Source organism: Phragmites australis, chromosome 13 (assembly GCF_958298935.1).
Source record: "Phragmites australis chromosome 13, lpPhrAust1.1, whole genome shotgun sequence".
Classification (NCBI taxonomy): Eukaryota; Viridiplantae; Streptophyta; class Magnoliopsida; order Poales; family Poaceae; genus Phragmites; species Phragmites australis.
Genome location: NC_084933.1, coordinates 23,967,316 through 23,978,471, shown reverse-complemented (window position 1 = coordinate 23,978,471; position 11,156 = coordinate 23,967,316). Strand labels below are relative to the sequence as shown.

General features: G+C 42.2%; 1 protein-coding gene across 1 annotated transcript; it reads left to right on the top strand.

Annotated features, from left to right (window-relative positions):
• Positions 1-364: 364 nt before the first annotated feature.
• Positions 365-8,985, top strand: LOC133889546 (uncharacterized). The gene is made up of 11 exons (XM_062330024.1): positions 365-877; positions 1,881-2,237; positions 2,905-3,331; positions 3,473-3,545; positions 3,684-3,787; positions 3,887-4,067; positions 4,216-4,333; positions 4,486-4,834; positions 5,117-5,280; positions 6,721-7,178; positions 7,502-8,985. Exons 1-11 carry the CDS (start codon positions 838-840, stop codon positions 8,651-8,653), a joined length of 3,423 nt encoding a protein of 1,140 aa, XP_062186008.1. The 5' UTR covers positions 365-837; the 3' UTR covers positions 8,654-8,985.
• Positions 8,986-11,156: the final 2,171 nt, after the last annotated feature.

The window sequence follows — 11,156 nt, the reverse complement described above, 5'->3', positions numbered from 1 at the left end:
TGCCTGGTTTTGCTTGAGTGGCGTAACCAGATGTTGTACTAACTGAGCATGTGCTTTTTCTTAAGGGGGTAAGATGCAAATGGCCTAAGGGAAAAAAATTCTTTTAATGACACCCAGAGTGGAGGGCTAAAAAGGTATAAGCAAATTGACTCATTAGTGCAAGGAAATATCCTCTACTTCTACTTGGTCACATCCACATGAATAATAATGAAACCGAATGAAATGAGATCACTACAAAAACAATCCAAAGGCCGAAAGAAACAAAGAGGAAAGAAGCTTTCCCTCCTCTCTCTCTCTCTCTACCTCCTCTCCTTTTCCTACTTTGCCCAATTACTAATTGCTTCTCTCTCCAGTTAATAAAAGCATACAACTTTTAAACGATAATTCTTTTGGATTCCTCCCCAAATGCCTTTCACCCAAAGACTCACCCGGCCTTTGTAAATCTCCCCTACCGGCTGCATTCCTTCCTCCATTATATCTCCATCCCTTTCCCCTCTCTCTTTTCTCTCTCCTCTACCCTCTCTCTAAAAGACTGGATACAGAACAAAGGGTAAACAAAATAGAAAGGAAAGCAAGAAAGAAAGAACACCTACCAGGCAAGACTTGGTATTTGAGCACTCCATGGGCTGGGGAATTGTTCCCAGGAATCCCCTCTGGGTTTGACAAGATTCATACAGAGAAATAGTTCTTGAATTTTTCCCCTTTCTTTTGCTCAAGAATTACTTGTACAGGAGAACCGCTTCTTTCTTGTTTCTGCCTTGTTTTTCCTTGTTTGTTTTCTTGGGATTTTTCTCTGATCCATTCTTCTTCACCTGGGGGTGAGGGAAAGAGAAAATCATGGGGAAGCAAGGACCCTGCCGTCATTGCGGAGTCACAAGTGAGCTCTTGTTCTTGAATAAAGCTAAAAAAAAAAATCTTCCTGTTGTTCCTCAGCAAGTAGTACTTTTTGTTCCTCAGCCAAGTAGTACTTTTTGGGTGATAATTTCTCGCAATTATGCATCTGGGAATCGGGTCAGCGATGAAATCTTTGTAGTCCGTCGGACCCGGATTCCTCATCTCTCCGTGTTCGTTGTGCGTTCTTTGATGGTTATTACCCGGAATTCATTGTACTGTCAGAAGTGTCCAAAAGAAATCTGTGGATATGATTAAGGTTTCGGAGGCCTTTGCCTGTAAAATTCTGAATACGTAGAACGTATTATACCATGCTCACAGGATACATTTAGTGTCTTCGATTACGGTGGATATATGCTTCTTAGATAACTTCTGCAGATAATGAGAGATTATATGCACCTCAGGCTCCTATTCTACAAGAAGAAACTAACCACCTGCTCTTGCCAATCAGATATTTAGAGTTCCATAGCTGCTGCAACTACAGAAATGCTTAGTTGCAGGGTGCCATTGAAGTGAAATCTTTGGTTTGCCGTGTAATTTACACAGGCTTATTCCATCTTTTGCTTGAACTTCAGCAGCATTATATGGTCTGGAGTTCCTTACCTCTTACTGCAGCAAAATACTCATTTGAAGTGGCTATCTGCATTCAGTATGGCCATTTTGTAGAACAGCAGATGAAGAATTACATGCTTGTACAGTTGAACTAACCATTGAGGCATTGAAATCAATATCTAAAATATGTAGTTTGAAATGTATGTGATTAATTACATATTGCCTTGTGCGTATCTTCTTGAGAATGTATAGTCTCTTACCATTTATCTATGCTCCCTACCATAATGGCACCATCTCTTGTAATATTACAGGCATGATACTTGTAATTTGTGATACGCATTCCTGTGGGCACACTTTCACTAAAGTCTGGACTTGTACACCACACATATTTTTGTATATCAATTTTGGTGGATTTCTCATGGTAAATACTGGAACAGGTACTCCCCTTTGGCGAAATGGGCCACCAGATAAGCCGGTGCTCTGCAATGCATGTGGCTCGAGATGGAGAACAAAGGGTTCATTGACAAACTACACACCAATGCATCGTCGGGATGATATCGATGATGAGGAACCTAGAGTTAACAAGCTGAAGCCACCGGCATCAAAGCCAAAGGCACATAAGCCACCGAAGAAAAAGCCAAATCACAACATTATGGAGAATGAGCCATTTTCTGGTCAAAATTTCAGAAAGATGGGGGATGCTGACCCAAGCAACCGTTCTAGTTCTGGATCTGCAGTATCATACTCTGAGAGTTGTGCCCCATATGGTGCTGTTGATGCAAGTGAAATGACTGGTCAGTGATCTCTGATGCCTACTTTATTGCTGTTTTATACCCTCTCATTCTTGGTGAGTTTGTGCATATGATTAGTTTCTTTTTAAACGAGTAACTGAAGGACTTGTATCTTGAGCTGAACAGGTCAGAAATATATTGCTTGTCTACAAGTTTATTCTTAATGCACTGAATTTTTTTGTAGACATCTTTAGATTGTTATTCTACTGCTACCCTTTTAGATATCACATTAGTATTTATTTGTAATGCAGATCTGTTTTTTCTTCTCAGTTGTCCCTGAACTATTGATGCTACCCAAACAATTTTCATTAACCTTCACTGCTCTTCTATCCTTAATCCATCATTCTCAGTTCATAACTTTTGGTGATTGATAAATCATTGGCTAGTTGTGGCTAAATTACTTATTACCATAGAGGTAACCAAGAAGGCTTGCAATCTACATATTGTGTTCAGATGGCATGAGGCCTAAAGTTTAGTGAAAATAATGTTTCACTAAATATCAGTACTCAAATCATCATATGAAATAGCAGTGTCTTCCTTTACCAAGTCTTTGCAGTGAGATTTTATCATGTTGACCAGATGAAACACAATAAATTTGCTGTACGTAGCCTTGAAATTGCTTTTTTGTTATATATGTCAATGATGGTTCTCTGATATATTGCCAACCCAGGTTCAGCGCAATCACATGCTTGGGAGTCACTAGTGCCATCAAGAAAGAGGAGTTGTGTCACTCGTCCTAAGCCTTCACCCGTCGAAAAGCTTGCAAAGGATCTTAACTCCATCATGCATGAAGAGCAGTTATATTACCTTTCAGGATCCTCAGAGGAAGACCTACTATACCATAGTGAAACTCCTCTGGGTTCTTTTGAGATGGGTTCTGGAAGTGTGCTTCTAAGACATCCGAACTCGAAATCACTGGAGGAAGAATCGGAAGCAAGTTCCATTCCTGCAGATAATAAATTGTACATTACAAGTGAATCCTATTCTGGGTCTGTCTCGTTTGTTGTACACAGTGGAAGCAAAGGAGCAGGCTACTTAAATGCTGCAACTGAGAGGCCAAAGAGGTCGCGACTGCAGATTGAAGATAATGCTAGAAGGTAACATTCTTATTAGCATAAAAGTTAGAAGTATACAGCGAGCATCGGTTTTATCCTCTATGCTTATTCAGTATCAGTAAAACAAGTTATTGTGGTAAGAATCAATCTCAGTTTTTTTTGGTTGGCATCTCTCTTTTGCAGGGATAAACTTCATTATGAAAATCAGCATATCCTGGAGAGTGTAGATTCACCTTTAGTTTCAGCAGATTTAGAGGTATCCATCCTATGCATGGTTTTGTTGTTCAGGCCAATGATTTCTATATGTTATTTTGCATAGAGCACCTCTGTATATGGCTAAAGTACATATTTTGTATTATCATTGAGAGTAAACATGTATACTATTCTTGAGCAGGATGTTATCAACTACACTAACTTTATGAAATTTCTAACTAACGAGGAGCAACAACAGTTACTAAAACTTCTTCCTCCTATGGACTCCTTGACGCCTCCTGAAAGGTTTAATTTTAGGCTTGCCCAGAGTTTTACTCATACAAATGAGGCCATTCTGTGAGCCATTCTGTGCGAATCCTCATTTGTGTCTTCTTTTCTCTGCAGCCTTAGAAGTATGTTCAGTTCTATACAATTTGCTGATGCTATATACAGCTACCAAAAGCTGCTTGAAGAGGGTATTCTTGATCCATCTTTCTCTGGCGATGAGGAATGGAAGACAGTGAGGAGACTGGCCTTAACTAATTTAACCAAATGCAAATGGCTGGAGTGCTATAAACAACAAAAGGTATCAAAATGGCTTTCTGATTCATTTACCTACATAATAATCTCCCCCGACAATTTTTCTTTCTTTTGAGTTAATGCCTTCAACTGCATACATTTATGGACTTCCAAGATTGCTTGTAGACCGCTGATTAGTTGTTTCTCTTTTTTAGGACAAAGAAATTAAGAAAATAGGGGGAGTGGAGAATATCAGTGGACCAAATGGCATTTCCAAGTCCACCGTGAAACCGCTCAAAAGATCTCGTGACACCCTCTTTCAGAACTGTGCAGGTAAGCAATCTTAGTCCTTCCGATCTTGACTTGTATATAGTTTCTAAACGTGACATCTGAAAATGTCTTACACAGTAGATTCCTATTTCATCATATCCTTATGTTAGTAACATGAAGAAAACTTCCGATTTGCTTTGCTTGTGAACATGCAGAATTAAAAGGAACCCTGCGGAGTCCTAAAAGAGTTCTAAAATCTGAGGCTTTGGCTCCTCAGTGCAAAAGTCCATTTTTGCCAAAATCTGGCAACGCCACCAAAGATCTAGCCTGCACTGGAGGAGCACTTAACTTATTCATGTTACCCCCAGAAAAATTATCATTGTTGGCCCCTCCACAGTATACCAATGACGATTCAGATCAAGACTTGCTGCTGGAGATTCCCCTTAACGCACGGCACCCAGAGGCAGAACTTCTGTGTCAACCATCTCAGCTGAGCTCAGTAACCCGGAGCTCCACCTGTGTGGGCGGGGTTTCTGAAGGCGAGGGGCGCCTCAAGCAACCATAGTCCCAGCTCCAATCAGCAAGCAACTTAGGAACAGGCAGTAGTGGTAGTTTACTCTAGCTTCCTGGATCATGGTGCCTTTATTTACCGACCACCTGATGGGGTGTTCTACGGCTTGTTCATGCGTGTGCCGTCATCGCCCCTGATTTACATAACAATGTGCGTCGAATTTTCTGTTCAGCTAACATTTGTAGCTTGCTTTCAGATCGGGTTTCTGCTGGTTTCTGTAGCATATGGCTCGTGAAGATATTATACTATAACTTATATCTCTGTATGGGAAAAAGTCATCTTTTGTGGAAAAATGAAAAAAGAAAGATATCAGGAGTTATGTATGTAATATTGCAGTTCGCAATCGGTGCTGAATGTCCGCTCACCTGTTTTGCCCAGTTCTGCATGGCTGTCTCTGCATTGCAGGACGTCTCGACTCTTGAGATAGCGTTGATGGATGGTATATGCAATCGGGCGTGGCCTTAAGTCACTAGCAACACCTCTAGTGACCTCAATTTTGTCATCACTTGGTTTCATACGAGAATTCGGTCAACTTTCAGAGGTTTGGCATTGCCTGACTACTCCTGAGCCGAACTGAGCCAAATCTGGGTGTGGAAAATGATTGCCCCAGCTTTGGCATGGTTATAGACCAAACACCACATTTTTGTCAGGAATTTGGCGTTTCTTAGGTTTTAGCATAGCTTTTTTATGACAATAGCTAGCCAAAATTTTGGTTTGGCTACTTAAAAGCGCAAACTAAACATCCCATTCTCCAAGTGATATTATCACCTGTAACCATCCCAATGCAATGCTACTTGTTGAATCTTTTGGACAGGTTGTGTTCTAATAATTTGTCTAATTTAGTCTTATGCCTATCAATTCATGGTTTGAAGTGAATTCAAACACATTACGCATAATCTTTTTCTATCTAAACATCTTTACAATGCAACTGCACTAACTTCATCATAATTAGCAATTTCCCAAAATTCAATTCAATTTCATAAATTTCAACTGGAATCAAACACCTTCAATTCAGATCCAAAACTTATAACTAGAAAATTTAACCTTCTACCAGTATTAAAAAAATTATGCTTGAAATATTGAATTTTAACTCATAATTTCAATTCAAATAGAAAGTATCACACTCAAGGTCTGAAATTGAAATAAGGACATGGAATTTCTCACCTACGATAACGGCGGTGGCTAACATCAGCCAGAGGTGGTGAGATCTTATGGCGGATCCAAGCAACCAACTTCTCTTAAAAACCCTAGTGGTTCACTAGACAACACAACAAACATGAGAGCCTATGCGTTGTAGGTCACACAAACAGTGAGCTTCTGGACGATGGATCCAGGATGAGGCAGCAAAAATGAGGCACAATAAGTTGAAAAGGTGGAGGAGAGCGAAGAAAGGGAATAAGAGTAAGTAGAAGATGGACGATGGATCCAAGATGAGGCGGCGAAGGTCGGGAAGTTGAGAAGGTGGATAAGAGAGAAGGGGGATAAGGAGTAGAAGATGTGCGAGGAAAGAGAGACGTCCCGAGAGAAGGGAATGTAAGTTGTTGAGACCCTAGCCACCATACTTATTTAATATGAACGCGTCTCATATTTGAATGTACAACAGAAACAGCAAAAGTTGCTAGTGAACCAAATGGTTGCCAATTTAGTAGCCCAATATATATGGACTTTTTTTTGGACTTTGAAACCTACCAGAACCAGGTTCCTAAGTAGATTACATAGGGGCGGACCCGTCGTGGACGTAATAGGCCGAACCACGGCCCATGAGGAAACAAATGGCGGCCCACCAATACGAATCCGCGCGGGAAGACGCGAAGGCAGCGAGCGCGGTCCCAGCGCACCAATCTCAAAGCGCAAACCGAACCCACCTCTCCGCTTCCAGCTCACCCTTATCCCCTTCCGTCATCCGCAACGGAAGCATCGCCGCTCTCCCCATCCGCCCGCTTGCTCGCCATGCTGCTCCACCTTGTCACCTCCTCGTCCCGCCTGACTCCGGCCCGACCCTCGACGCGGCGGCAGTCTGGCGCTGCGTCGGCAGCGACGGTGAGGTGTGCGGCCTCCTCCTCGACACCGCCGCCGTCGGCGTCATCGGCGGCGGCGGCGGCGGCGGCGGGGCAGCAGGTGGCGAAGGTGCACAGCTACGGGACGGTGGACTTCGAGCGGCGTCCGGCTCTGCGGTGGGGTACCCTGTACCGGCGCATCGCGGTGGGGCACGGCGGGCGGCCCGTGGGGCGCACGCTGGGGGCCTGGGACGAGGGCGAGCGCCGCCTCGACAAGTGGGAGCTCTGCCGTATCGCCAAGGAGCTCCGCAAGTTCCGGAGGTTCAATCTCGCGCTCCAGGTAGCCACGCATTTCTCCCGCATCACATATTCGCATCTCTCGGCGACCTATTTCCCTTCGATTTCGGCCAAATGCACCTCTTCAATTTTCATTACGAACCAAGCACTAAATTCAAAGGTAACCACTGCTCAACCAAGGCGAGAGCAATAGCTAGGATGGGTAACAACAGTTTGATGCTCTTAAAGATCTCTCCAATCCTTTTCAGTGCTCACGCTGCTATAGTAAAAATTAATGACGAAGCCTTAAAAATTCACATTCTTGCTGTGCCTACTAGTAATGTCTTGATATTGGTCCTCAAAAGATATTTTCTGTGACATGCACAGGTTTATGATTGGATGACAGAGCGTAGAGATAGATTTCTGTTCTCGTCAAGTGATATGGCAATCCAGTTGGATCTGATTGCTAAAGTACGTGGTGTTTCGCATGCTGAAAAATACTTCGAGGAGCTTCCTGATGCCCTGAAGGACAAGCGGACATATGGTTCCCTTCTCAATGTTTACGCCCAAGCTAAGTTGAAAGACAAAACAGAAGGCACATTTGAGCAAATGAGAAAAAAGGGATTCGCATCTGACACATTGCCTTGTAATGTGCTGATGAACTTTTATGTGGATGTTGGAGAGCCTGATGAAGTGTCGGCGATTATTGATGAGATGAAGGAGAGAAATGTTGCTTTTGATGTCTGCACTTACAACATTTGGATAAAGAGTTGTGCAGCTAAGCAAGATGCTGATGAAATGGAGCGAGTCTTTAGCCAGATGATTGCGGATGAGTCTGTTGTTGCCAATTGGACTACTTATACAACACTTGCTAGCATGTATATTAAGTTGGGGAACTCTGAGAAGGCAGAAGAATGCTTGAAAGAAGCTGAAAAGAGAACAACAGGTCGGGAAAAAAAGTGTTTTCATTATCTCATGACACTCTATAGCCATCTTGGCAAGAAGGAAGAAATCTACCGCATTTGGAACTGGTATAAGGCAACTTTCCCTACAATTCATAACCTGGGTTACCAGGAGGTACTATCTGCCCTAGTAAGGATAGGAGATATTGAGGGGGCTGAACTTCTATACGAGGAATGGGCACCCAAAAGTTCTAGTTTCGATCCTAAGACTATGAACATTTTATTAGCATGGTATGCTAGAGAAGGTTTTGTTGCCAAGGCTGAGCAAACTGTGAATCGATTTGTTGAGAAAGGTGGAAATCCCAAACCAAACACCTGGGAAATTCTTGCCACGGCATACCTGAAAGACAACAAAATATCTGAAGCTTTGTCATGTATGGAGAAAGCTGCGGCAGTTAAAAGTGCAAGTAAGTGGAGACCAAGACCCACCAATGTTGAGAGTCTCCTGGCAAACTTCAAGGAGAAGAATGACACAGAGGGTGTAGACAGGTTAGTGAGTGTACTTACAAGTAGAGGATGTGCCGAGAATGAAGAGTACAAGTCACTGATTAACACCTATGCTTTTGCCGGGACATAACGGTGGAGAGCGGGCATCAATAATATGATGAGTGCCACGCATTGAACAATTCCATTACTTGCCCATAATGTGTTCTAAATATCTCGAGGACCCGTGCAAGTTCATCTGGTACAAATATGTCCATTCCAGAGTGGTTAGATGCATTTCATCGGTTCCCTAGATGAAATCAGACAATGAGGTACATAATCTTCTTTCTGATCATTTGGCTCAGTTAGAAATCCTAAAATCTCGAACAAGAGGCCGATTAGGTGGCTTCTTTGTACTTCATAAATGTATATTACATTATTTTTTAGGATTAATTGAGCCATCTCGGTGCAAGAGTTGTTTTATCAGTACCTTGTTGAGCATGTTTACTTTCTGTCTAGAAATCAGTTCAGTTTCTTCATTCGTACATAAATTAGATGCGGTTGCCTTGCTTGATTACCATCAAAGTCAAACAGAGGATGCATGATTAGCAGTCTTTTCTCCTCTCGGTCACTTCTTCCTCTTGGGATTGAAAGGGTGCTTCAATACTTGCACGTTGTCACTCTTTGACACTGTTTTTACTCTGGCCTTTTGCTTCACACTTACGTTCTTAGCTACGGCCTGCAAACCTCATAGGACAACCATATATCATCTATTAACTGTTGTATATAGTGCGATAATATGGGCATTGATATTACTCTATATGTATAAAAACAAGAGCTTGACAATATAAAATTCATACACATGAACAGTAAACAGAACACCCCAAATTCTGTATCAACAGAAATAGGAATCATGTGTAACATGTGAACTGAACAGCACACAAAATTCTTTTTGTGAAATTGCTCTCAGAAAAGATTTGACAATTGGCTCCAGGACCATAATGTTCCTACTCACTAATTGTCCTAACAAGTATTTCATCGATTGGGCAATATTCCTAATATCTCAGCTAGCAAAATATAACCTGAGCTGAATTCTCAAATTCTAAATGCCTATCTTGGACAGTGCTGCATTCCAGTATTAGAGAACACACAATCGACAAAGTAGATACAAGATAGCCGACACAGAGATGAAATTGAACTACAAAAGCCAAAAAAACAGTGACTGCAATTTGAGCTAGCAATCCATCTAGAATTAGATATATGCAAAGTATACTTAGATCACACTGCAACACTAATCTAGGACAAGGTTAGCTGGCAGAAAACTGGGGTTCCAATATCAAGTGTATCCTGATATACAGGAACAAAAAGACATGCACACCGAATAGCCTCTAGGTACCACCAGATTCAACCAACAACAAAAGAATCAACATATATAAGCTAGTGTACTTAGTGAACATGCCCAATTTCAGAACATTCAATCACCAACGCGCGTCTCGTGCTGTCCAGAACATAGAAAGAGAGGAAAGTAGTACTCACAAAGCAATTTGTTCAAATGCACTGAGGACCGAGGCAAGACATGACACTCCAGTCGATGTCCTAGAAATCCTATTCATCATCGTTGTCACCAACGAGGAAGATAGAGATACAAAGCTTTATCGCACTGCGTCGAGGCGTGCAGGCGAGCCTCGGCAATCATAGCTCCGATGAGCACCAACAAACGAGATCCACCATCCAAACCCTCGCAGCTCCAAATCACCAGTCCAAATCCCGAGCTCCACTTGTGTCCAGAACAGATGGTGATCCCCAAGAATTGAAAGAGAAATCGGTGAGAAAGCAAGAAAGAGGAGAGGATTTTTTCAATCGGGTACCAAGGAAGAGGAAGAGGGTTTGCATATATGAGCACCGATGCCATCTAGCCTCACCCGTCCCCCGAAGGGAATGGGGAGGCGGTTACGCCGCCAACGCCACCGCCCAAAGACCGCTACAGTCTCCTCCCTCTCCCTGGTCTTCTTTTTTCCCTTTCCATTTTTCCCTTTCCATCTGTGCCCTAGCTGATCCACCGCATGGGCCAGGGCAGGACATAGACCAATGGGCCAGCCAATCCACAAGAGAAAAGGGTCCACGAAAATATAAAAAAAAAATCATATTTTCCTCAACATTAACATCATATATGATTGGCATGTTTATTTTTTATTGGTACATATATGTTATATGTTATGTAGATATTGGTATCAGGATAATAGTAGAACTATTCGCAAATCTCAGGAGGACCACCTGGTATTCGCTATAGTAGGTGGTGGTGGTGGTGCTACTTTGCTGAGCAATCTCTATCATTCAAAAAGGCAGTTTGTTTGCTAGCAGATTGCTCATAGTAATGTGAAAGAAAGCATGTGGGGTCCCCAAATAAACAGTGATCATGCAAGGTATAACAAAAAAGAGGGTCAAGTGCTTGCTTCATTCATACATTTTTTTCTAAATAAAGTTTCAGTTCCAGATGCAAATTACAGTCCAGAGTATTGAACTTGTTTCTTGGACAATAATACAGACAAGGGTGTCAGAAAATGATCTTGACCTTCGTTCTAATCTTCAGTAGTTGGCAAGAAAGCTAACATTTAAAAGAGATACGACATACATGTAGGCTAACTCATAAACAACAA